The sequence below is a fragment of the Capra hircus genome, chromosome 19, assembly GCF_001704415.2.
Source record: "Capra hircus breed San Clemente chromosome 19, ASM170441v1, whole genome shotgun sequence".
Lineage (NCBI taxonomy): Eukaryota > Metazoa > Chordata > Mammalia > Artiodactyla > Bovidae > Capra > Capra hircus.
Genome location: NC_030826.1, coordinates 15100551 through 15127543, shown reverse-complemented (window position 1 = coordinate 15127543; position 26993 = coordinate 15100551). Strand labels below are relative to the sequence as shown.

Below are 26993 nucleotides of genomic sequence, written 5' to 3'. Positions count from 1 at the left end.
AAAGGTCAGGAGAGGAGAGATGGCCAGGTCAGGAGAGACGGCCCAGGATAGGGCCACCACAGTCTTTGTTTCATTCATTCATGGCTCTGTGCAGGGTGCCAGGGAGAAAGAAAGCAACAAGGCACCCACCCTTAGTGGCACACAAGTCAGCCACCTGTCAAAGCATGAAACGATTAGGGTAGGGATTCATGCATGGGGAAGGGGAGCCCGTCACTGAGTTTCCAAGATCTCCGGGCCTGGACTCAGGAGGCTGTGTGGGGATCCATTTAATGATGAAGATAGTAACACCCAAACAATAGCTAACATTTCAAGAGGGCTAACTGGGTGTTAGGCTTCCCAAGTGGTGCAGCGGTAAAGAGTCCACCTGCAATCCTGAAGATGTGGATTCGATCCCTGGGTTGGGAAGGTCCCCGGAGAAGGAAATGGCAACCCTCTCCAGTATTTCTTGCCTGGGAAATCCCATGGACAGAGGAGCTGGCAGGCTACAGTCCACAGGGTCGCGAAAGAGTCAGACACGACTTAGATACTAAACAACAACAGCTGGGTGTCAGGCACTGTTGAAATGCTTTGCTTCGTATAACACTAGCATTTAATTATCAAAGTAACCCTCTCAGAGAGGCATCTCTGACTTTCCTGGTGGTCCAGGGGTTAAGAATCCACCTGCCTATGCAGGGGACCCAGGTTCAATCCCTGGTCCGGGAAGATTGCACATGCCACGGGGTGACTAGGCCCGTGGGTGACAACCACGAAGCGCAAGCACCCTCAAGCCCAAACTCTGGGACGAGAGAAGCCAGCTCAACAAGAAGCCCAAGACTGCAGCTAGAGAGTAGCCGCCACTCTCTGCAAGTAGAGGAAGCCCGTGCGTAGCGGCAAAGACCAGCACAGCTAGAAATTAGTAAATATTTTTAACAGTTAAATTAAAAAAGAGACTGCTGTCACCTCGTTTTGCAGTTTTTCAATGTGAAGGTGAAAATGAAAGTAAAAGTCACTCAGTCGTGTCCACCTCTTTGCAACCCCATGAACTGTATAGTCATGGAATTCTCCAGGCCAGAATCCTGGAGTGGGTAGCCTTTCCCTTCTCTTCTCCAGGGATCTTCCCAACCCAGGGATCAAACCCAGATCTCCTGCACTGTAGGCGGATTCTTTACTAGCTGAGCCACCAGGGAAGCCAGGAAATCCAATAGGAGGATGTTAGGCCTCTTGGCTAAGGTCACACAACTTATAAATGACAGAGCCTGTCTGACCCTCAGTTGCTTTATCTGTAAAATATGGGGGAAGGGGCCCTGCCATCCTTCAGTTAAGACTCCTGGGAGTTCCCAGGCAGATGGCTGGAAAGGACCTGGCCAATCACCCAGTGCTGTTGGGACTAAGCAGGCCAACGGGATTTAGGGCAACGTGGGGGAAGGGGGCCCCTCCTACTTGCCCCTCCCCCAGCTCACTATTCCAGTGTTGTGCCCCTGCCCCATGGGGGATGGGACAGTATTGGGAAGCTGCTGCACCAGGATTTGCAGCCTCCAAGGAGGCAGTGGAAGCCCCTGGTTGTTACAGGGGCCACTGGAGACTTCAGGGGCCCACCCTGACCCTGCCCCTGCCCCTGCCCCTGCAGTGAGTTATTAACATATACTCACTGAATAGAAGTCCTCCCCACCAGCTCCTGCTGCTCCCAGCCCAGCCCAGGCTGCCGGCACACAGGGCCCTCAGTGCTGGGGACACAGGGGCTAGAGGACAGGGAGCCTCCAGGTTGATGGGGGACACACAGCCCTGCCCCAAGGGCGCTGCTTTGGGAAGGGGTAGAGCTAAGTGGAGGAGGGAGGTGCAGGGGTGCTCGGAGTGGGGGTGGACATCTGTCTCGGGCCCCACACCCCAGGGAGCCTCCCTCTCCTCTGCTGGACTCCTTCTCCAAGGGGTGGATTATCACCGTCCCACCTCGAGTGGGGTCTTGCCTATATGGACCAGCCTATAAAGCATCTTGGTCAACTTGAAAAGAGACAGAAACAGCCTCGCACTAGGCACTGGGTTTGATGAGCAGGGGTGGGGCTGGGTTTCAGCATCTTTGTGCAAGACCCAGAATGCTCTAGATTACATAGAAGCCCTACCTTAGTGTAGGGGTGGGGGTGGGGGGCGTGTTTGGGTCCTGCTGGGCCCAGCTGTCACCTCCCTTTTATCCGGCCGTCCCTGCCTGGATGAGAACCCACCAGGATTCCCTGCACACATGGCTCCTGCCCAGCCCGAGGTCACCCAGGTGGCAGGCAGGGCAGGGACTAGCCTCTTCTCCCAGATGAGGACACTGAGGCCCAGAGGGAGGAGGAAGCTGCTAAGGTCAGGTTCCTGGGCTGGGTTCCAGGGACCCCAACAGCGAGCCCTCGTTCCAGCCTTGATGCCACTTTCCAGGTCCTCGGGACATTCTGCTCCATGTGCCTGTCACCTCAGCACTTGTCCTGTTCAACTTAACGGATGTTGGCAGGGAACCTGCCAGGAGCTAAACAAAGCAGGTCAGCACTTCCCTCCTCTCAGAACCAAAGAACCAGTAAGTGATGAATGAATGAATGAAGAAGCACTGAGCACTGACTCTGTTCCAGAAACTATGCCAAGTAATCTGCTTATTTAGTCATGACACCTCTATGAAATAGAGCCTATTACACTCATTTGGGGCTTCCCTGATAGCTCAGCTGGTAAAGTATCCACCTGCAATGCAGGAGACCCCGGTTCGGTTCCTGGGTCGGGAAGATCCCCCGGAAAAGGGAACGGCTACCCACTCCAGTATTCTTGGGCTTCCCTGGTGGCTCAGACTGTAAAGAATTCACCTGTAATGCAGGAAACCTGGGTTGGATCCCTGGGTTGGGAAGATCCCCTGGAGGAGGGCATGGCGACTCATTCCAGGATCCTTGCCTGGACAATTCCCGTGGACAGAGAAGCCTGGAGGGCTACAGTCCATGGGGTCGAAAAGAGTCGGAGACGACTAAGCACAGCACAGCACATCCTCATTTTACAGATGTGGCAATAGAGGCTCCGAGAGGTTATATAGCGGACTCAAGTTTACACAGCCAAGAAGTGTCAGGTCTGGGATTTGTATGTGAGTTTGTGTGGCTCCCAAACCACATAGATTCTTCTCCCTTTTATTTTTTAATTTCCTATTTTTTTTTTAAATTCTTGGAACAGCTTCAAACACTTTCCTTCATTTTTAATGACATTTATTGTTTTCTTTCTAATTTTACAAGCAATCCATGTTCTTTGCAGACAACTGGAAATACATAAAAGCATAAAGTAAAAAATAACCATCGTGCATAATCCTCGCCCCCAGAGATAACCACCATTAGCATTTTGATGTATTTCCTCCCAGTGTCTACATATTTTTATAAAAAATTGATATGCTGCCATATTGCCAGTTTTGCATCCTCCTTTGTTTAGTTCAAACTATTTGGGGAGCATTTTCCCACCCGAGCAAATATTTTTTGAAAACCTCCATGCTCAGGTGTTTGCTTTTATTGAACGATACCCTGCTTTTAGACATTTAGCTTGTCTCTAATTTTTTGCTAATAAGCGTAGCATTGTGGTGAATATCTTTCAGCATAAATCTTTGAACCAGTTTCTGCTTAATAGATTCCCAAAGGCAGAGTTACTGGGGCAAGGAACATGAATGATTTCAAAGCCTTTAAAACATATTTTGAAATTGCGTTCTAGAAAGTTTGCCCAGTTAACCCCCCAGTAGTGGGTCATGTGAACATCTTATATCTTAAAGCCCTTACTGACACTACATATCACTAATTTAAAAAACAAAGTCTTTCTCAAGATGTAGGTTTTTCCTACTCCAACACTCACTTTGGAGTAACTAGTACATGTGTGTGTATGTGTTAGTCGCTCAGTCATGTCCGACTCTTGGCAGCCCCATGGACTATAGCCCACCAGGCTCCTCTGTCCATGGAATTCTCCAGGCAAGAACACTGGGGTGGGTAGCCTATCTCTTCACCAGGGGATCTTCCTGACCCAGGGATCGAACCTGCGTCTCCTGCATTGCAGGCTTCACTGTCTGAGCCACCAGGGAAGCCCAGTAACTAGTACTGCTGCTGCTGCTACTGCTGCTAAGTTGCTTCAGTTGTGTCCGACTCTGTGCGACCCCATGGACTGCAGCCTACGAGGCTCCTCCATCCATGGGATTTTCCAGGCAAGAGTACTGGAGTGGGTTGCCATTGCCTTCTCCTAGTAACTAGTACATTTGTTGCTAAATCATCATTTTGCTGATGGGGAAATAGGGCCTCAGAATGCAGAAATGACGTGCTTGCACTGGATCAGATCCACCCATCAGCCAGGCATCCCTCCTCTCTCTTCTAGTTCTTCAGGGTCTCAGTGGAGTTTCCTCCACTGCCAACTCCTGGGCCAGGGGAGTGTACTCTGCAGGTCGTACCCCTCCTGTGGGCCTGGAGGTCAGGGTTAGGAGGGGTCACTGGATATAGCCCATCCATGGGCTCTTGATTCTGGACCACACAGCCTCCAGTATTGTCAAACCCTGGTTCATGTGCCCAATACCCAGTAAGGCCAAACAAACTAAAATGTTGGCATTTGGGGCAGAGAAAGTTTTATTGCAAGGGCCAAGCAAGAAGAATAGGTGGCTTGTGCTCAATAGACCCAAATTCCTGAATGGCTTTCAGGCGAGGGTTTTTAAAGATGATTTAAGGGAGAGGTTTGGAGGATGGGTGATCAGCTCACGGACCTTCTTCTGATTGGTTGATGGTGAGGTAATAGGGTGATGTTTTGGGAATCTCAACCTTCTAGTCCCAGCCACTGTGGGGTTTGCATGCTTGTGGTCAGCATATAGTCACCATCGTCCACCTGGGTCAGGAGGGGAGTCTTAGTTTCTGCAGAACAATTCAACAACATGCATCAGACTGTTATTTTCATCCTTGCAGGAGGACCCAGGAGCTCTGTGACTCTATTCTCCGAGTCATTAACTGCTTGTGCCTGCTCTTTAGAACTCAGGGAAGATTTCCCCAAGTTCCAACTGGGAGACTGAAGCCTTTTTCCTACAGACAAGAAACGAGGGGGCAGGGAGAGGCTTTTGTACCCAGAAGGGTGCTGCAGGGTCCTGCTCAGTTTCACCAGCATCCTCACCACCTGTGTCAACCCCGCCTCTTGCTTCCTCTTTTCTGTCATTCATCCATCCGCCTGTAGATTTGGCACCAGTGTGTGCCTGGCACTGTTCTAGGCTCTGGATGCTTCATCCTGCACCGTCAGCACTGCCGCAAGATGGCATGCCGGTCGCAACCCTTCAGCATCTCCCAATCCCTCCTGCTTAGTGCCCTGTGGTCCAAATGATAATGGCAATGCCTGGGAGGCTTAATAAGCATACAAGGGACCAAGTCTCTCCCCTGAACACTGTGACCGTGTCACCCTGGGTCCAGCCCTTCCAGAATCTGTTTGCTGTGGCTGTTTTATTTTCTGTGGCTGAGTCTTACATTCAGGCAAGTTCAAGAGTAAGTGTTGAAGGATCCCTAAGCACCAGACATTGGGTGTGGTGCTTACATACACACACACACACAAAAAACACACGTGAGCAGGCCCTCTCCCAGCACAAACCTGCATCCTCTGGCCTTGCTGACACGCCCTGCTGTGACCCCACAGCCTCAAATTTATAAAGCTAATAACAATCTTTTTTTTTTTCTGATTTGCAAGTGATTAGTTTTAATTTGGGAACAATTAGAGATAGAAGCAGGAGGCATCTGATCTTGATTAGAGACAGGGAGATGGCCAGAGGTGCCCCCTCCCCTGGCCCTAGCCTCCACGCAGATTCATTTATAGATTTGGAAGGAGGTGGCCTTTGTGTCTGGGGAGAAGGTATGACACGTATCTGGGGGTAGCAAAGGCCCCTACTGCCCTCCTAGACATCTAGGGCCAGGCTGAGGTGAGAAGGGAGGGCCTGTGTCCCAGCCGATGGCCCTAAGCAGGTGCCCCAAGCCTTAGAAAAGGATAGAATTGACATTCATTAAGCACATACACATACCTATGTGTGTACCAAGCCATGCACTATGTGAAACTGCTTAAGTCCAGTGTCTGCCCAGATCCCAAGCCAGCTGGAAAGGCGAAAGCATAAATAAGTACCTGCCCGCTGGTCCTGGAGGTGACTTGAGAGACGAAGAGCCACGTGGACCAGCATCCTGCCCACTCCACCCCCCAGGGAGCATTCACAGAGGTGACCAATGAAACACAACATCGATTTTGCATTTCACGGTCATACCAGGGCCAAGCTCCAGATCAGCCGGAGCTGGAGCTGCACAGAACAATTAACCACCCAGGTGGTGGCAGCGGAGATATCAGGAAGGCTTCAGGGAGGAGGTGGTGCCTGAGCCAGGCATGGCAGAATGCGGGGTCCTCACTCCCCCACCCCCACACCCTGTGCAAATCTCCTCTTCGGTGCTGGTGGGGTCCAGTGTCGTTCTCGCTCCAGTGATGCCTCAGTCTCTTTCTGGAACAAGAGGGGCAGGATGAAGCCTGTTGCCTCCCAGCTGGGCATTGTCCTGAAGCGGCCTCAAGGATGGTGCTCCCAAGGGTCCCCAAGCCTGGGCAGGTTCAGAGCCCAGGGGAGGGGGCGGGAGATTGATGGAGGTCGGGGGATGGGAGTTCAGACCTCTCACATTGACAGACACCCCATCCTTAGTTACTGTCTGAGCCACCAGGAAAGCCCCATCCTTAGTTCCCAAATGGTAAAGACCTGGATGCACCCTCCCGGGGCTGCGGGAGGAAGGAGTGAGCTCAGCTCAGCTGGGAAGGGTCCCAGGCCAGGCACAGTCATGGGAGGGGGCTGGGAATGTACCATTATTATCACCGAAGGAAAAAACTGCATGATTCTAGGGATTTCCCTAGTGGTCCGGTGGTTAAGACTCCACAGTTCCAACACAAGGGCTGCAGGTTCGATCCCTGGTTGGGGAACCCACGCCAAGCAGCCAAGAAGAAAAATTGCATGGTTCCAATCTGTCTTCCTCCTCCACCCCCCTTACAGTGTCTCCACATCTCACTGGGGAAACTGAGACTGTGAGGGGCAGAAATAGCCCATCCCTCCCATCATTAACCTGCTTGGGCTGCCAGAACAGGGTGGCAAAGCTCAGGAACTTTCATCCTTGCAGTTCGGGAGGCTGGAAGTCTGGGCTCAAGGTGATGGCAGGGTGGGTTCCTTCTGAGGCATCGCGCTGTGGCCTGTAGACGTCCGCCTTCTCTGTGGGTCTTCGTCTCGTGTGTGTCTGTGTCTTAATCTCCTCCTTTAAGGCCACCGGTTCTACTGGATTAGGGCCCACCCATATGACCTCATTTTAATTTAATCACCTCTTTCAAAGATCGCCATCTCCGAACACTGTCACATTGCGAGGTGCCAAGGGTTGGGACTTGGACGTATGAATCTTGGAGGGGGCACAACTCAGCCCGTAATGCTGATGGTGAGATATGATGATGGTGAGATATGATGAGACGGGGAGAACCGCCTTCCTAGGGAAACAGCAACGGGGTCAGGAGCAGATTCCGCAGGCCCAAGGCTGTGTGGATGGTGGGGTGGGCAGGGGAGAATCCAAGTGATGCTGCTCAGGGAGGGGAGGCCACTGACAGGAAGACAATACCGTCTGGTCCACAGGGTGAGCCGAGTCAGAAGTCAGCAGGTAGAGTTTGGGGTCTGGCAAGTCGAGCGGAACCAATGAGAGCCGGGGCAGCAGGGGTTCAGAACCACCTGTCAAGGGGTGCCTGCTGTGGGGCTTGACAGACAGGTGTGTTCCCAGCTCTATGTGAGCACGAGTGTGTGTGTGTGTGTGTGTGTGTGTGTGTGTGTGTGTGTATGCTTCCCACTAGACTGGAGGGACTTGAGCTGTTTCCAAGGCAGGGTGAATCCAGGCCAGCACATCCACCCCTGCAGGACCCCTTCCCGCCTCAGGACCTAGCTCGAGATGGAGGCCAGCGTGCACGTCGGCACACACGCATGTGCACGCACATTCACATACCGCGTCCCTGAAAACTTGATCTGTTGGCAGCTCCACCAGTCTCCCCTTCCTCCCCGCAGCCCCAACGGACTGCTTCAGGGCCTTCCCCACCTCCCTGGGGAAACTGAGGGCCAGAGAGATCAAGCCACCTCCTTTAGGCTCCAGAGTCAGTGAGTGGAGAGCAGAGATTAGCGCAGGGGTCTCGGGGACACCCCCATCCCTGCTCAGCCCACAGAAAGTCCTCAGGGCCCCAGAGGATAGAATGATTCATGGTGGTGATGGGGGGGCAGTGTTTGCATGTCATGATGCCATCAGCACAAACACTGTGGTACCCTAACACTACCTTTCCCTTTTCTAAATGCTAGTTGGTTTCTTAAGGTAAGTTGCTTCCTGTTTCAGAAGCACAGCCTCCTTATCTGCGTGGTTGCTGGGAAGGGTCAGGAGTCCCAAGCCTAGGGCCAGCAGCCCTCTGCCCACTGGCCATCAGGTCTCCCCTGGAAGCCCCATTGAGGGTGCTCTCATTAGCCCGTGGTTTCCCAGTTGGTGCTGAGAGGTTCATTCAGAGAACTGCATTCGTCCAACTAAAATCTGTTGAGGGTGGAGGAGGGCAGGCAAGCATGTTTTTCCAATCCCTTCCTCCATGCCCCTCTGCGTCTGCTGCCCATCTGACGGTCCCACCCCAACTGTGCCTCCAGGGGGTCCAGATGGCCAGCCCTCAGGTTGGGACGGTGAGCGGGTCAAAGGGGACTAAGTGCCACTTAGCAGCCTTCGGGGTCTCCTGGGGATGATAAGTGAGGCAGGGACGGTGGTTCTGCCATCCATGTCCCCGCCCTATCCACCCGGCCTGAGCACGGTCCTGACAGCCGCTGCCCTACTCCAGCCCCGCAGGACGGGCACGGTGGCCTCTCCGCATCTCAGCTCAGTACCCACAGGCCCTGGACATCCCATCACGTGGAGCAGTGCCCCACCCCTCCCCCTTGGTCTTTCAGCTCCCCTCAACATCTCCATGAGGGGCCTGATGTTACCACCTCGATTTTAGAGATGGAAACTGAGGCTCAAAGTAGGAAACAAGTTGCCGTTTGAGTGTGGCGAGGATAAGCCTTGAATTTGAGTCTCGAAGCTTCTGTTTGACTGCTTCCTGCTACTTCCAAAGCAGTTGGTTGGCTGTGTGCCCTGGCCCAGGTCACCATCTCAGATCCCACCTGTGTGCCTGGGACCAGCCCCTCCACACACACACCTTCTCAGAGACTCCAGTGGTAACCATCGGGCAGGGATTCCAGGCGCAAGCCAGGAAGGCTCTGTCATCTCTCCAGACACCTTCCCATCCTCATCTGGGACCCGGCCCCCACCTCCACTTAGTGTAAATCAATCGTGATTTGTTAAAGGCTTGCTGAGTGCAAGGCCTCACAGATAACTGTCCCACCAGACAGGACGAGAGGTCCCCACAGAGAAGGGCAGAACTCTGAAGAAATTCCCAGGAGTGGAGGTCATATCTTGGAGGGCTTCATGGAGGAGGCGCCATTTGAGCAGGGCCTTGGAGGAAGGTTTGTATTTGGATGTGGGCAGATAGGAAAGGAGAAAATCCAATGCAGAGGGCACAGCATGAGCATAGGAGGTGCGATAAGGCAGCATCATGCTAAGTCGCTTCAGTCGTGTCCAGCTCTGTGCAGCCCTATGGACTGTAGCCTGCCAGACTCCTCTGCCCAAGGGATTCTCCAGGCAAGACTACTGGAGTGGGTTGCCATGGCCTTCTCCAGGGAAGGCAGCATCAGCAAGCACTAAAGCCAGAAGTTGTTTCCTTATGCTAGCAGCAGGGGCTTGGGAAGAGGAATGCTGGGGAATGGGAAGCCTAGAGCCCCGCTAGAGGACCCTGAATGCCATGCTCAGGCACAACGTGAGTTTGAATTTTATTCTCCAAGAAGAAAGAAGAGAGTCTTTAACAGTACACACGTGTGCATTGTGTCGCATGAATTATAGGGGGATTTCTTGATTCTCAAAAATGGCAACACAGCATCAAAAGTGAAGAACACAGCTCAGAGGTCCATCGGAAGATCCAGAACTGATTCTCAAACCTCAAACCTCCCCATATTGGTCCTTCTTGTCCCCTGACAGTGTCCAGCAGGTGCTGAGCTGGGAATGGGGAGCCAAGAATTGGTGTCTGGGGGAAACAAATCCTTCTGGCTGTGATGCAGGGAGGGGATGAGAGAAGAGCCGGAGAGAGGACAGACCCAGTTAGATTCTGTTATGTTGTCATGACAACAAGAGGGAAGCCAAAGCTGGAGCAGGAACCTGGGGAGGGGGCCAGCAGTAGGATTTGAACCTGTGCCCACCTGGCTTTCAAACCCAGAAACAGAGCACCAAGAGGTGGAGTTGCTAGAACCTGGCGCAATCCTGCGAGGATGCGGAGAGGGGCCAAGAGGAGGGAGAAGTCAAGCCCAAGAACCCAAGGCCCACGCTTGGGTTTGGGGAGTGGCGATCCACTTCCCTCTGTGTATCTGTGGGCTGGTAGGGCTTCCCAGGTGGTTCAGTGGTGAAGAATCCACCTGCAATGCAGGAGATGTGGGTTCGATCCCTGTGTCGGGAAGATCCCCTGGAGGAGGAAATGGTAATCCACTCATGTATTCTTGCCTAGAAAAATCCCATGGACAGAGGAGCCTGGTGGACTATAGTACATGGGGTCACAACTTAGCAACTGAGCTTGCATATAAGCATAAAGGGAGTGGGGAGGGCCGCGTGGAATCCCTGGGGACCCTGCGCCACCTGAGGCATCTGGAGCCATAAAGCCTTGGGTCTGAAAGCCAGGTGGCCCCAGGTTCCAATCCTACTGCTGGCCCCTTTCACTCAAGTGGACTTGAGTAAGTTAGTTAAGCTTCCATGCCCTTCATTTGTAAGAGCTAAGTATAGGCCCTCAAAAAAGAGATCTTGCTGATAGAAAACTGGTTGAATCAATGGAGATCATAATAATACTTCGTTCAAAAGCTTAATTGGAGGATCAAATAAGTCATTGCCTGTCATAATAATACACAAATAATCATTTGATTTTAATAATTTTAAACCATTAAATATGTACTGTGTGTGCATGCTAAGTGACTTCAGTCGTGTCTGACTTTTTGCGACCCTGTGGACTGTGGCCCACGTGGCTCCTCTGTCCATGGGGTTCTCCAGGCAAGAGTACTGGAGTGGGTTGCCATGCCCTCCTCCAGGGGATCTTCCTGACCCAGGGATCGAACCCACATTTCCTGAGGCTCCTACATTGCAGGCAGATTCTTTACCGCTGAGCCACTGGGAAAGCTGGTAATATATGTACTGCACTGTACCATTAATAACGGTAAGAAGGAAAACTCACTGCCTCAGCACCACACTGTGCTCTGGGCCCTCTACACACGTGACTCTGGTAAGTCCTCACAATAGCACTTGGAGGCAGAAACAATTTTTATAGCCATTTTACAAATGAGGATGCGGGAGGAAAAAGCCTCTTTAAAGCTTCCCAGCGCTTTGTACAGGGATTAGTTTTACCCTTTCCTCCGGGATGAAGGAATCAGCAAAGAGGGCAATTAACACGCCAGTAAAGGCGGGGCCAGGCTTGGAGCAGCAAGGATGGAGAGCATGGTCTGGCAGGGAGGGGCCAGCCGCCTGTCAAGGTGAGAAGCCGGAGTGCCCTGGGGTCCGAGAGCCCCCTCTCCTGACCACTCTGGGGTCTTTCTTCTGTCTGTCCCCAGCCTCTGGCCGCTCCCACCCGGCCAGCCCCAGTCCACCAGGGCCGCAGGCCAGCCCTGTGCTGCCGATCAGCTACCGCCTGTCGCACACGCGACTGGCCTTCTTCCTGCGCGAGGCACGACCCCAGCCGCCCACGGTGGCCAACGGCTCCCTGCAGCGCTCCGAGCCCTTCGTGGTGTTCCAGACCAAGGAGCTGCCCGTCCTCAACGTCTCCCTGGGGCCCTTCAGCACCAGCCAGGTGGTGGCCCGGGAGCTCCTGCAGCCCTCCAGCACTCTGGACATCCCCGAGCGCCTGACGGTCAGCTGGAAGGTGCGCGCCTTCATCGTCCACTCCCGCGTGCCCGCCTCGCAGCCCGTGGCCCAGGTGCTGTTCTACGTGGCCGGCCGCGACTGGGATGACTTCGGTGTCACCGAGCGGCTGCCCTGCGTCCGCCTGCACGCCTTCCGCGACGCCCGGGAGGTCAAGAGCTCCTGCCGCCTCAGCGGGGGTCTGGCCACCTGTCTCGTGCGGGCCGAGCTGCCCCTGGCCTGGTTCGGGCCCCCGGCTCCGGCCGCGCCGCCCAGTGCCCGCCGCAAGTCTCCGGATGGGCTGGAACCCGAGGCGACTGGGGAGAGTCAGCAAGCCGAGCTCTACTACACACTTCATGCCCCCGATGCTTCGGGTGGGTGTGGGGGGACCCGACGGGGCGCCGGACCCGGAGTGGGGGCCCGGGCTGAAAGCCCCACCCAGCACCCGCTGCTGCGCATCGGAAGCATCAGCCTGTTCCGCCCGCCCCCCAGGAGAACCCTGCAGGAGCACAGGCTGGACAGCAACCTGATGATCCGCCTGCCGGACCGGCCCCTCAAGCCAGGGGAGGTGCTCAGCATTGTGCTCTACCTGGCCCCCAACTCCTCCTCTCCCTCCAGCCCCAGCCTGGAGCACTTCACTCTCAGGTAGGGGGCTATGGCTGGGAGGTGAGGGGCGGGGGCGGGGGCAGGCTGGCTGGCCTCCTCGCAAGGTCTGAGGTACACCTGAAAACCTTGTAGGGGGCGCGCCCAGACCTGCTCCTCCAATATCCTAGTCTCAATTCTTCCTGTTATTTATTACTTTAGCAACTTCAGAAAGACAACTCACTGATCTGAGCCTCAGTGTTCTCATCTGCCTAATGGCCACAAAATATCAGCTCTGACCTCCCTGTCTCACAGACATAGTGTCGTGGTTGGCCAGTTCAGTCATTCAGTCGTCTCTTTGTGACCCCATGCACTGCAGCACGCCAGGCTTCCCTGCCCATCACCAACTACCGGAGCTTACTCAAACTCATGTCCATTGAGTCGGTGATGCCATCCAACCATCTCATCCTCTATCGTCCCCTTCTCCTCCTGCCTTCAATCTTTCCCAGCATCAGGATCTTTTCCAGTGAGTCAGTTCTTTACATCAGGTGACCAAAATATTGGAGCTTCAGCTTCAGTATCAGTCCTTTCAGTGAATATTCAGGATTGATTTCCTTTAGAATAATTGACTGGTTTGATCTTGCAGTCCAAGGGACTCTCAAGAGTCCTCCCCAACACCACAGTTCAAAAGCATCAATTCTTCAGCGCTCAGCTTTCTTTAGTGTCATGGTAGAGAGGGAATATCTATTTTCACAAGCGAGGACATCCAAAATGATAGAACTGGGGCTGGAAGGGCCCTTCGACATTAGTGGGTGCAACTCCCCCATTTTACAGATAATGAGACTGAGGCCAAAGAGGAGAAACGGACATCAGAGAGCAGCTCCTTGACTGCAAGCCAAAATAGGAACAGGAGAGTGTCCGCGTGTCAGGACATTTGGTTAATCCTGGGGATAGGAGAAAACTTGGGGGGAGTCCCAGCTTCTTCTATACCCTGAGAATGATACAGTTCACAGATTCAGAATTGCCTTCAATTGTATCACCTCCCCACAAAATATAATGATGTCTCACAAGCAGAATCCATGGTTTGAGCCTTACTGAGTGATTCTGAGGATATAAGAAAAGCCCCACCAAAATGCTCCCCACCAACCCAAGCACACTATACATGGGGCCCAAAACACCATTAACCTCCAGCTTCTTCAAGTATTGCCTTCTCTCCTGAATGTGCTACCCTGAAGTACAGATATTCCTGGAGAGCTGCTGCCTAGTTGCTTTAGCTGCGTCTGACACTGTGCCCGACACTGTGCGAACCTATGGACTGCAGCCTGCCAGGCTCCTCTGTCCATGGGATTCTCTAGGCAGGGGTACTGGAGTGGGTTGCCATGCCCAGGGTGATACCTAATTCAGTGATTATACCTGAATGTGAATGTGAGTTAAATCAGTCCTCAGAGGTCTCAGGCTACTTTAATAGGAGTAGAGAGTGTAGAATTAGGGAGGTGATAATCACTCTGCTTTAGTTAGTGTTAATTAGAGCACCGCTGAAGACACTAGGTATATCTCAGAGTGTCCAGAGGAGGGTGACTAGGCTGTGGGTGACTTGAAACTATGGCCAAAATTGACAGTTGGAGGCCCTGACGATTTCAGGCCTGAAGAAAAGAAGACTCAAAGAATACCTGCTCACCTCCCCAGGTGTCTATTCAGGTGGAGGAGAACTGTTCTCTCTTGCCCCAACAGAGCCCATGACTGTTCTATTTCAGCTAATTATAGGGAAGAGGTTTCTCCTTTTAGGGGCTTTCTGAAAACGCAATGTGATGTGTGCCGAAGTAGTGAGTCCCCTGTCACTAAGGTATGCAAATAGAAGTATGGCAAGACCTGGTAGAGATATAACAGGAGGGACTGCAGCTTCCACTGAGGGCCAGAGGTTGCAGCTATGTGATACCAGAGTCCCCAGATTAGTTTCAAGCTTTGAGTCGAGAACTCGGGGTGACTTACTCACCTGCTCCCCCTTCTCCCAGCCCCAGCCTAAGCGTGGTAGCCAGGTGGGCAGCCTTGAGACCCCAGGCTGACCCTCTCCCTCTTCTTCTTCCTACTTTGTCCCAGGGTGAAGGCCAAGAAGGGTGTGACCCTTCTAGGAACCAAGTCGCGGAGTGGCCAATGGCATGTGACCTCGGAGCTGCTGACTGGGGCCAAGCATTCAACAGCCACCGTGGATGTGTCCTGGGCCCAGGGCACACCGCTGCCCCCCTGGTGAGCCAGGGTGGCTCCTCTATCCACCTCTTTGCAGGACACCACGGGGAGTGGGAGGGAAAGTCTCGATGGAGGAGGCCAAGCCGGCAGAAGGGCTGGGGCTTAGTTTCTGGGGACTCCCCAGGCTGGGGAAGGCTCAAAGAGCCCCGGGGCAGGCCGTTGAGGAGGGATGGAGTCCCCAGCGAGGGTTTCGGAGCCCCTGAGCTGCTCCCAGCCCTTCTTCCTGGGCTCTCGTCCCTTCCCCCACCACGCAGGGAGGGCCAGGGGCCCCTGGAGATTCTGCAGCTGGACTTTGAGATGGAGAATTTCACCAGCCAGTCAGTCAAGCGCAGGATCATGTGGCACATTGACTACCGGGGCCACGGAGCCCTGCCGGACCTGGAGCGGGCCGTGACCGAGCTGACGGTCATCCAGCGGGACGTGCAGGCCATCCTGCCCCTGGCCATGGTGAGTTGCCCTCGCAGGAGGCAGGCAAGTTCTGTGCCTGGTGCTGGAGTGGGACAGTGGCTGCTGAGGGGCACGGAGGTGAGAGATGTCACCATGGGGGGCTTCTTGGAGGAGGTGAGCCTACAGTGGCGCCTTGAAGGACTCATGGAGGAGGAACTCACACAGCGAAGATGATGAGGGTGCTCTAGGCAGGGGACCTTGTGCACAAATGTGCAGCGATGGGAAAGGGAATAGTTTATTCAAAGAAGCAACAGGTTTTAGGGAGAGTGCACTGGAATGATTGTCTGGGACCAGCCCAGGGGCATCTGGAATGGCCAGGAGGAAGTGGAGCCAGCCTAGGGGAGCGTGGAAGAGCCAGGCAAATGTGCTGGATATTATTCTGAGTCTGGATGAGCATCAAAGACGTTGAAAAGACGGTGCGGAATTGGGGAAGCATTGCTTTCTGGCAGCAGAGTGGGGGAGACCCTGAAGGCACCCGTGGGAGTCCACGTGAGCAGAGCGTCGGAGAAGACACATGAGGCTGGGCAGATGCGTCTGTCCGTGCATGTGTGCCGGTGTCCTTCCAAGGACATGCATCTGCGGGGTGGGGGCAGCCAGGAGCCGGGGGCCTTGGCTGGTGGTCCTGGGAGAGCAGGGGGCCTCAGGCAACTCACAGAGCCCACCCTCCTCTCCTCCCTGCAGGACACAGAGATCATCAACACAGCCATCCTGACGGGCCGGACAGTGGCCATCCCTGTCAAGGTCATCGCCATCGAGGTGACCGGCCTTGTCCTAGATGTCTCCGCCCTGGTGGAATGCGAATCTGACAATGAGGACATCATCAAGGTGGGCTTCCTGGAGGTGGGGGCCCTGGGAGAACGGCCTCAGACCTTCAGGGGGCGTAGGACACCAATCCAGACAGGAATTCACATCTCAGACAGGTTCCCTTGGTAGACAAGAGGAGGGAAGTGGTAGGGGATGGGGGAGGAAGAGCATCCCACGTCCAGCCTGAGCAAGGGGAGGCCCTAGGAGAGCCCTTCTAGCAGGCTGACGGGAGAAGGCAGCGTTGACAACTTGAATTCAATCCCCAAGTCACCATGGAGCCTGCTGTCTGGCAACCACTGGGTAAGAAAATAGGGGAGGGGTCCTGGGGGGACTCAGAGACAGGCTCTAAACCTGGGGGCTGGCAAACAGATGGAGATCCAGCCCAAGGTGGAAGCCTCCAGAAGAGCATGAATTAGGGGACTTCCCTGGTGGTCCATTGGTTAAGAATCTGCTTTGCAACACAGGGGACATGGGTTTGATCCCTGGGTGGGGAACTAGGATCCCATATGCTGTGGGGCAACTATGCCCATGAATAGCAACTAGAGAAGCCTGCACACCGCAACTAAGACTCGATGCGGACAAATAAATAAATATTAAAACATTTAATAATATTGTTAAATGTTTACTTTAAATATTTTAATTAAATGTTAATTAAATATTATTTTAATTTAAATATTAAATACTATATTTGATATTATTAACATTATTTTAAGTAAATAAATATTACAAATATTTTTAAAATGAAGAAGCAGCAGCTCATGAGTTAGGCCAGGGGTGAAGGTTGTATGAAAGGACCCACTCTGGGAACACCCACTGCAATCCCTCCAACTCCCGGAGACCTCTCTCTGAGCTCCCTCCCCAGTGACCCCATCTGGGCCGAACATCCTCCATGGATGGTGGTCATGGAGGATGGCCAGTGAGGGCCATCTCACCCAGTTTGCCATCTCACCCCTGAAGACCTTCAGATTTCCCCTGGCTTTCGACAGTGCTCAGAGGAGAGATGTGGGGAGAAGGCAGTGGAGCACGCAGTGATGAGAGAGGCATCCAGCTCCGGTACCTGGAAGTGGGCGAGCTGCTTGCTATGGCAGCCTCCAGCTGGTGTCAAAATCAAATGATCAGACAGCAGAAGCTGTCTCTGTTCCTATAAATCCTTCAGTGGGGACACCTGGGATGTGAGTTTCCTTCTCCCTCCCCGGGAATGTGTGCTCTCTCTCTCCATGCTCTACACTAGATCCCTCCCGGAATGGGGGTGCCCGAGGCTCACCTCCTCCTTCCCCCGAATTCAGGAATAACGTCCCCAGAGTGAGCCAAAGCAGATGGCTGGGCACCACACCCCCACAGCCTCCTGAGGACCAGAAGCTTTGCCCAGGCCTGTGGGGCTCTCCACTGCTTGCAGGCTGGGATGGGGAGAAGTGGGCCTGCCCCCAAGAGCCCTCACCCAGCACCTGCCCTGCCACCCAGACTCCCCCAGCCCCACCCCAGAGTAGACCAGAAGACTCACCGTGGCTTAGACACCAAAGGGAATTAGCAAAGATTCTAAATGGAATCAGTTTCCATTCTCAGCGAAATATGCTCAGGTTCTTTCTGGAGTTTGCCAACATTCTAAATGGGATCTGCCAGCCTTCAGCTGGATTCTCTGCCTTCCAAAGTGGGAAATGAGCATTTCTGGCGGGGTCGCCATCCCACGCCCTTTCACCCACCACCCACCGCCAGATGACTAAGAGAGCTTTGAGGAGCTTGGGACCGTCAGGGGCTCTTCTCCACAGCTGACCCGCCATCCCAGGCCCCTCCCCACCCCCCCACCGGAGACTTCGAGGTGTCGTCAGCCTACAGGCTGCCTGGTGCACGCTCCTCCAAATGCAGGGATGGGCACCCCTGGGTGTGCACAGGTAGAAACACCTAGATGCATCGCACGCAGGATTCTCTCCAGTTACATGGGCATTTCCACACGCACCAACTGCATCTACCCTCAAGTACTAGCATGGGCACCTCGGTGAGTGGGCACAGCTCTCCGCCAAGATGTGTTCATGGAGCATATGCTCACCGGGGAACCTCTAAGAATCCAAGGTGGTGTCCCGGTGGGCATGCATTTGCAAAAAAGCTCCTCCCATTGATGGCAGTCATCCACCTGTCTGTGCTTAGGGTTCTCTGGTCCTGAAATTCCCTCTCTCTTCCCCTCACCTCCACCTCTGGCTGGAACAGCCTCCCTCCTGAAATTAACCAGCTGGCCTATCTCCCGGGAGCCTCGGGGCCAGAGGCACCTCAGAGGAGCTGTTGGCTTGCCCCTCCGCCACCCTCTCCTCCATGACCTCCTCCCCACCCAGTCACACCCGAGTGTCCTGCTCAGGACAGGCCACTCCTCTGCCCATCAGACACCTGCTCCATAGCCCAGACGGTCATGCTGGGGAGGAAAGCCAGTGCAGGGGGCCCTCAGCATGCAGACTTGCCCTCGGTGTGGCCTGGCACATCAGAAGCAGCCCCTTTCAAAGGAATGGCACATTGACTTCTTGCCAGGGAGCAAAAGCCTCCCACAGGAGCCAGTAAGAGATGATCTCTGGAGGTGAGGAAAGCTGACATCTCCTCCCAGAGAAGGAAATGGCAACCCATTCCAGTACTCTTGCTTGGAAAATTCCATGGATGGAGGAGCCTAGTGGGCTACAGTCCATGGGGTCGCAAAGAGTCCGATAGACTGATGGACTTCACTTCACTTCACTTCCTGCCAGAGGAGTTAAATTAGGAGCCTTCTCCCACCCGGTCCCGCCCCTTCAGTCTCTTGTGACTGGCACTTTCTCTATCCAATGGGCTTCTGGCTGACTTTCCTGGTTAGACTTAAGTCCCTCCCCTGCTCGGCCCCCAGGATGACCTGTAGGGCAAAATAGGCCAACCAAGCTCTCTCCCCACCCCCCAACCCCCAGGTATCCAGTAGCTGTGACTATGTGTTTGTTAGCGGAAAGGAATCCCGCGGATCCATGAACGCCAGGGTCACCTTCCGCTACGACGTCCTCAACGCCCCCCTGGAAATGACCGTCTGGGTGCCCAAGCTGCCCCTGCACATCGAGCTCTCGGATGCCCGCCTCAGCCAAGTGAAGGGCTGGAGGGTTCCTATCCTTCCCGACCGAAGGTACGGCCCCACCACACACCACAGATGTTGGGAAGATTCATCTGCATGTGTGTGTTATGACCCTCAGTATACACAGTCGGCAGGTCAGTTATGCAATCAACAAACTCTTATGGAGCAGCTACTGTGTGCCAAGGCCCTGATGGGGGGAGGGGGTCAGTGTGGCCAGAGTCTGACCCAGCGGAGCTCTGGGTCCATCAGGGAAGCCGTCATATATATGCTGCTGAGCAGTGGATGGGGGAAGCCCCAAGTGCAGAGAATCAAGTGGCACAAAGGAAAAAGCCACCTCTTCCTCCAGAAGAAATCAAAGCAGGCTTCCTGGAAGAGGTGACTCTAGAGCTAAGTTTTAAAGGATACGTGAAAAAGGAGTTGGCCCAGTTGCCGTCAAGGAGCAGACAGAATGGAGTAGAAATACCAACACAGGCATACCCACAACTGTACATGCGTGCCCCAGCCTGGGCACACTAGGGACACACTTGTGAGTATGTCAGCCAGGTACACAGTGACTCATACTAGGCCCCCTCACTGGTATCCAGGCTCACACACCTGGATGTGTGCCCATCTGTGGGGCAGACCCATGGGTACTCAGCAGGCTCACTCACCCACTCATCGCTGCTGGAGAGAAAAGCCAGCAGAGAAGAGAGGCAGAATGACAGGCAGCTAAGCGCAGGAGGGGTGAGGCTGGGGAGAGAAGCAGGTGGCACAGCAAGAATTGGGCCCAGCTTAGTTCTGCAGAGATTTGGAAAAGCAAGGCGTGTAGACCAGAGCCTCTCAAACTTGCACATGAATTACCTGAGGACGCTGTTAAAATGCAGATTCTGATTCTGTGAGCCTGGGACGGGGCTTGTAAGTCTGCATTTCAGGCCAGCTCCTGGGTGATGCTGAAGCTGCTTTGAGTAGTGAGGACCCTAACCCTACAAAATTTGAACACTGGCCACCTGGGTCTCATAACTAGTTAGCATGCCAGACTCTCATTCATTATCAGAATTAACCAGAATTCTGAAGCCAGATGGCCTGGATTGAAATCCTGACTCTGCCATTTGCTAACTGGGCAACCTAAGGCTACTGTGCCTCAGTTTCCTCATCTCTGAAATGGGCACATTAACACTTAACTCAGAGGACTGCTGTGAGGATTAAATTAGTTAACATAAAGAACCCTCTGTGTGAATGCATTTTCCAGTGGTTTGATCCTTGTGAAGCACTAGCCACACCCTCTTCTCTCTCCAAAGCCCACTTGCCTGGGTGAACCTCCTGATTTTCACATTTTTTGGCAATCTGGAGAGTTTGAGAATTTCCCCAGTTGTCAAGTCCGGGTTCCCTTTTGCTCGCCGGTTCCTCCCTCCATTTATCCCTCTCCTCTTGCATTTCACTGTGAGCAGTCACAGGAAGCCAGGACACACCTCCCACACGCTGCTTGGAAGTCTCACCAGCTAAACATCCAAATTCTGCCTGCCACACAGCTGTAGGTAGGACACGAGGCAGCTAAGCCTGCTGGCACTCGAGCAAGGATCGCCTTTGCTCCAATTTAGAACTGAGCCCAGGCCCCAGCACGTGCTTAGTGCTGAGAAAGAGGCAGTATTTGCTGATATTTGATGCCAGTTAGTCACAGGTGTGGATTCAGCCAAGCAGAGGTGGAGAGGGACCTGGGGTGGATGGGGAGGGTCAAGAAGTTACCCATCTAGGAAAGCAAAGCCTGAGACTCTGGGCTTCAAGCTTGGCAGAGACAGAAGGGATGAGCCCAGGCTTCCACCCATGGGAGCTGGGGAGGGGCCGGCAGGGCAATGGAGAGAGTGGGACCTGTGCAGGTCCAAGCCAGGTGGGGAGCCCTGACCTCCGGCCTCACCCACCCAGGTCAGCCCGGGAAAGCGAGGATGAGGACGAGGAGGAGGAGCGGCCGCAGAGTGCGAGCCGCGGCTGCACCTTGCAGTACCAGCACGCCACCCTGCAGGTCTTCACCCAGTTCCACACGACGTCATCGGAGGGCACCGACCAGGTGGTCACTATGCTGGGCCCCGACTGGCTGGTGGAGGTCACCGACCTGGTCAGCGACTTCATGCGGGTGGGTGACCCCCGAGTGGCACGCATGGTAGACAGCAGCACGCTGGCTGGGCTGGAGCCGGGCACCACTCCCTTCAAGGTAGGCATGGGGTAGGGAGTTCACCATGATACAGATATCCCCAAGATAGGGTTTCTGGGGCCTCAGCCTCAGGGAGTAACCCCAGACGGCCCCCGAAACACACTTGCTTCCCCGCCTGCCCTTTTGCTGGAAATTCCATCATCGAAGGTCAAGGTCAACTTCACCTTGGTGAAGGTTCTCTCTCCCAGACTCATCAACCTTGCATGGCTCAATGTGGTCCCTGAGAGTAGATGGGGATGAGGAGGGGATGGGGGCAGGGGGGAGGGCTCAGCCAACCCAGAGGCCAGGAAAGGGAATTTGGAGATCTAGGAACTCAGCTTTGACCTTTCTCCTTGATAACTGGGTGCCTCGGCAGATATCATCCACATAAAGGATTATAAATAGTGACCCATGGGCTGGAATATGCTTGTGGACATATTTGGTTTAAAAACCAATGGATCCGCCATTTAAAAATTGGGAGATTCCCCCCCCCTTTTTTTAATGTAAATTTCTGATTTGAGAGAGTATGAATCTGGCCACACTGGCTCTGCATTCTGACCTGGCAGTCATCAGGCGGAGTCAGTACTGATGCCTTTTTGACATGGTCACAAATTCTCCCATTTGCCCCAGTCCCCACCACTCCTTTTTGTCTCCCTGACATCGAAGCTGACCACCAATTGCTATTTACCACTGTGGGGGTCGGGGGAAGAGCTGTTGTTTTCTTTAAAACTCAACCTACCCCTCTCACCTGTCACCCACTCTCGCCCCACTCTGCTGCAGGTGGTGTCCCCTCTGACGGAGTCTGTGCTTGGGGAGACGCTGCTGACAGTGACAGAGGAGAAGGTCAGCATCACACAGCTGCAGGCCCAGGTGGTGGCCAGCCTCACCCTCTCCCTGCGACCCAGCCCTGGGAGCAGCCACACCATCCTGGCCACTGCTGCTGCCCAGCAGACCCTCAGCTTCCTCAAGCAGGTAACTGGATGCCCAACTGGCCAGCCTGGGGGCTTGGAGTGTGGAAGGAGAACCTGCAGGTTCTGGCTGCGGGTCCCCCCAGATTGGGGCTCTGATAATGGAAGATCCGTTTACTCTTCATGCCCAGCAAGCCTGCCCCACCCCATTGCCCTGCCATCTGCACAGGAGTCTGGCCAAGGCCTCGCATCCTGCACCTGCCGCCTCGAGGCGTTCCAGTGGAGGGTTCCCTCCTGGATTCTCAGAAGGCCCGTTAGCTTTTCCTCCACCCCCAGGAATCACCCTCACCCATCTCTGGACCCCCACAACTATAGCTGCCCCGCCCCACAGATATTCCAGGACACTGGCCGTGGTCTAAGGTGAAAAGTTACATGTGGGGACACAGGGAGGGCAACAGTGGGTATTGAGCACCAAGCCAGAAGTCAGGACTCAGGAGTTCTCGGCTTTAATTTGCTTTGTGACCCCAGGCCAGTGGCTTGTCTCTGGGCCCTGCTTCTTCATCCACAAGGAGGTCAGTTCTCAGGAGGTGTAACACACAGAGGACAAGGCTGAAGTTGAGTATGTTGTGCTCTCGATGTCCACGTGTCTGCTGGGGGTGATCCCAAAGTCAGGCATGGAGATGGGGTGTGGCTCCTAGAAGAGGAAGGAGGATTCGAGTTAGAACCAAGGTGGGATTTACCATCAGCTCATCCAGGGGAGAAGGGTGAAGTGGGAGAGGATATCCTCGGGGAGGTACGAGTCTATAAACTTCTATGTACCCTCTCCACCACCTCCAAAGGAGAACTCCCATGCAAATAATGGTTCCGAGCACTGGTCACCCACCAGGCTCTGTTCCAGCACTGGGAATACGGCAGGGAGCCAGAGCACCTGGGCCCCACCCTCAGGGAGCTCAGGATCTAGCAGGGAAGCCAGCCCTAGGAGTTCTCTGACTCCTGTCCTCTCCTGCTCGTCCACCTCCAGGAAGCCCTCCTGAGCCTCTGGCTCTCCTACAGCGATGGAACCACGGCCCCACTCTCCCTCTACAGCCCCCGGGACTACGGGCTGCTGGTGAGCAGCCTGGATGAGCGCGTGGCCACGGTGACCCAGGACCGGGCCTTTCCGCTGGTGGTGGCGGAAGCCGAGGGGGCCGGAGAGCTGCTCCGCGCGGAGCTCACCATCGCCGAGAGCTGCCAGAAGACCAAGCGCAAAAGTGTGCTGGCCACGACCCCCGTGGGCCTGCGGGTGCACTTTGGGCGGGACGAGGAGGACCCCACCTACGACTACCCCGGCCCCAGCCAGCCAGGGCCCGGCGGGGGCGAGGACGAGGCCCGGGGAGCTGGCCCGCCCGGCACGGCGGGACCCCGACCCGAGGCCGCGGCCCCTGGCACTGCCAGCCCGGCTGTGCCACCCACAGAAGACTTCCTGCCGCTGCCCACCGGCTTCCTGCAGATGCCCCGGGGGCTGACGGATCTGGAGATCGGCATGTACGCGCTGCTGGGCGTCTTCTGCCTGGCCATCCTCGTCTTCCTCATCAACTGCATCGTCTTCGTGCTGCGCTATCGGCACAAGCGCATCCCGCCCGAGGGCCAGACCAGCATGGACCACTCTCACCACTGGGTGTTCCTGGGTAACGGGCAGCCACTGCGGGTGCAGGGGGAGCTGTCGCCGCCCGCCAGCAACCCGATGGAGACCGTGCCCGCCTGCTGCCACGGTGACCACCACAGCAGCGGCAGCTCGCAGACCAGCGTCCAGAGTCAGGTGCACGGGCGGGGCGACGGCTCCTCGGGCGGCTCGGCCCGGGACCAGGCCGAGGACCCCGCCAGTTCGCCCACCTCCAAGCGCAAGCGGGTCAAGTTCACCACCTTCACCACGCTGCCCTCGGAGGAGCTGGCCTATGACTCGGTGCCCGCCGGCGAAGAGGACGAGGAAGACGAAGAGGACCTGGGATGGGGCTGCCCGGATGTGACGGGCACCACGCGGCCCGCCCCGCCCTCGGACCTGCACAATTACATGCGCAGAATCAAAGAGATTGCGTAGAGGTGCCGTCCCGACTCCCCCGCCCCACCAGGGCAGGGTGGGCTCTGTATGATTCACAGCCAGGACCCTGCTCACATGTGATGTGGGCCGGCGCGAGCCAGTGGATTTTATAGTCCGGCCCCTGCAGCTTTGCTCCTCCAGGGTGGGGATGGCCGCCGCCCCTCACGGTGGTTCTTCTTCCCTGCCTCCCCCTACCACTCCTCTGCCCCCAAAGGTGGAGGCGCCTTCCTCCTGGAGCTGGCTAAGAGGAAAGCAATCCCAGCCCTCCTTCTCCCCTTTCCAACCCTCCTCCCATCTTAGACAACCCCCCTGCCCCAAATCGGGGTACGGAAGTCAAGTTTGGGCTGAGAGGGCCCCGCCCCCCCATATCTCCTGCTTCCCCCATTCAGGGGGAGGGGTTCTGGGGGGAGCCTTGTGTTACAAGCTGCACAAAGACTTTTCTCAAACCACTATTCAGGGATTTCTGTCCTGCAGGGTGGGGAGGCAGCGGCTGCCTGCCCTGCCGAGGATCTTGCTGTGGACAAAACATTTAGGGCGGCGGGGGTGGAGGCAGGGAATGTTTGTAGCATCTGCTGGCTTCCGGGTGCCCCCCCCAAGTCCCTTCCTAGGATCTGGGAGCTGACTCTATAGAGAAGTCTGGGGTCAAGCCAGGCCCCTCTCTGAGATCTCAGGACTCCATCCTCTGCCCCCAAGGGCTATGGGCAGGCCCTCAGGGGGAAGAGTCCTGGGTCCACCCCAGAGCACTGTGGTCTGGGCACCCAGGAGTCCTGGGTGCCTCCCGCCCACCCCTCAGCAAGATCAACACCACGCCTTAGCCTCCCCTCCCGCTCCGCCCACTCCTCCTTCCTCTCTGCAGCGGTGGCCACCCCCTTCCCACAGGGCAGCATCCCGTGGGAGAAGACGCCCAACTGCTGGGGGACTGTGGGATGAGCAAGGCAGAGGGAGCCGCGGCTCCCTGACCCCATCCCACGGCCGCCCTTCTCTCGGGTTCTACCCACCACTGTGTCGGATTTTTCTTAAATAAACAGAGGCAACAAGACTGGGGGTGGGGCAACAGCTCCCGGAGAACAGACAACGCGTGGTGGCTGGCTCTGCGTCCCTTCCTTGCGGTGCAGGTGCGTGCACGCGCGCACGTGTACACACACACAGAGGTCCCACTAAATGACGTGAGACGGAAACACGGCTGAGCCGCCTGGAGTCCTGCGCCTCCTTCTCCTACATCCGGGTCCCTTTAAACCCCCTGGTGCTGGAGGGATGCTCACATGGGGATGGAGGACTCTTGGACCCAGAAGTGGCCCCTTATAAAGAGATGCCTCCTCTCAGAGAGGGGTAGAGGAGACAGAAGACAAAGGGGAGAGGTGAGAGGGCTGTGTGCACAGCTGAGCTCACTCCAGTTTCCTCCTCTGCCTTCAGTCCACCTTTCAGAGGGTGACCCTCCTTGTCACCATCAACCTCTCCCAGGGAAGCCTCTCTTCTCCAGGGATTGATGGGGACAATCTGGGGGACTCCGGGTCAGAAAACCACGTGGGAGAGAGCAATGGCTGTTGGGTGAGCCCCTCTGCAGCTACTCATGGCCTCCCTTGTCCCTGTGAGACCTCTCTCCAGTGCAGGCCGCAGCCCTGGGGACCACTGGAAGCCTGGGGGGAGCAAGAGCCCAGCCAAGGCGCCCTGGCCAGCCTTCAGCGCCCTGAACAGGTGGCTCCAGCTGGTTGCATCTGTCCCAGAAGGGATCAGGGGCAGGACGAGAGCTGTGTGTGCAACTGCCCCAAATAGCTGTTGCCCACGACCAAAGGAAGACTGCCGGCCAGGATCCTCTGCTCAACCGGCGGGGGCAGCCCTGGGGTTGGGGTGAGGACTGGATGAGATCATGTCTATAAAGTGCTGTGCACAGTGCCCAGCAGCAGGCAAAGCTGTGGGCACAGATCCTAGCAAGCAGAGATGTTCAGTAAAAGGAGACTGCAACATTCAGGTCTTCGTGTTCAGGTAATATGTGAGCCTGAAAGAATGCTAGCTCTGCCCCCGATGTGCTGGCAACAAAGAACAGGTGTGGCTCAGCAGCAGGGAAGCTGGGAGCTGCCAGAAAGCCATGTAGGGCATAACCATAGGTGGGCTTGGCATGAGGGCGCTCCTGGAATGTCCAGGACATCAGGTACCTGCTGTTCCAATGTGCCCTGACGGTGGCCTCCTAGAGGGTCCTAGAGGAGCGGGGAGGGGGGCTCTCTGTCATTTTCTTTCACCCATGGTGCCCAGAATTGGCAAGCACTCAACAAATATTTGGTAACTAAAGTCCAGACGCAAGCTATGAGTGGATTTCCATTTCAGTGGCTTCCCATTTTTATCTCCATTAATCCCCATCCACTCTGCCACTTCACCACTTATTCACGCAGAGTTTCAGGGAGAAACAAGGACATAGGTGTGTATCAAGGGAGGATGAACATCTCAGCTGGGGTGTGTCTGCATGGGAGGTGCTGGTGTGGAATCTGGAATGAGGGTCCAATTCATTTATTTGACACATCAAGCTCCTACTGTGTGCTGGGCCCTGCCAGGGAGAGAGGAGGCAAAACCGTGGGCTTGTCCCCAAGGAGCTTCAGCCCCACAGGGACGATGGACATGTCATCTGACCACAGTGGCCTGGGATGATTGATGATAGAGCTTTGCCCTGGGTTGGAGGGATGCAAAGAAGGGAGGGGCAGACATACTCAAACTTAGTTTGAGAACAAGGCCAAGGGCATTCCTGGAA

General features: G+C 55.3%; 1 protein-coding gene across 1 annotated transcript in view; it reads left to right on the top strand.

Annotated features, from left to right (window-relative positions):
- The window catches only part of TMEM132E (transmembrane protein 132E), a 59058-nt gene extending 33730 nt beyond the window's left edge, over positions 1–25328 (top strand). Inside the window, exons 2-9 of the mRNA XM_018064235.1 lie at positions 11672–12602; positions 14637–14783; positions 15038–15230; positions 15912–16055; positions 18950–19155; positions 21004–21289; positions 22049–22240; positions 23198–25328. Coding sequence (XP_017919724.1) covers positions 11672–12602; positions 14637–14783; positions 15038–15230; positions 15912–16055; positions 18950–19155; positions 21004–21289; positions 22049–22240; positions 23198–24253 — 3155 coding nt within the window. The 3' untranslated portion in view covers positions 24254–25328. The remainder of the gene's footprint in view (positions 1–11671; positions 12603–14636; positions 14784–15037; positions 15231–15911; positions 16056–18949; positions 19156–21003; positions 21290–22048; positions 22241–23197) is intronic.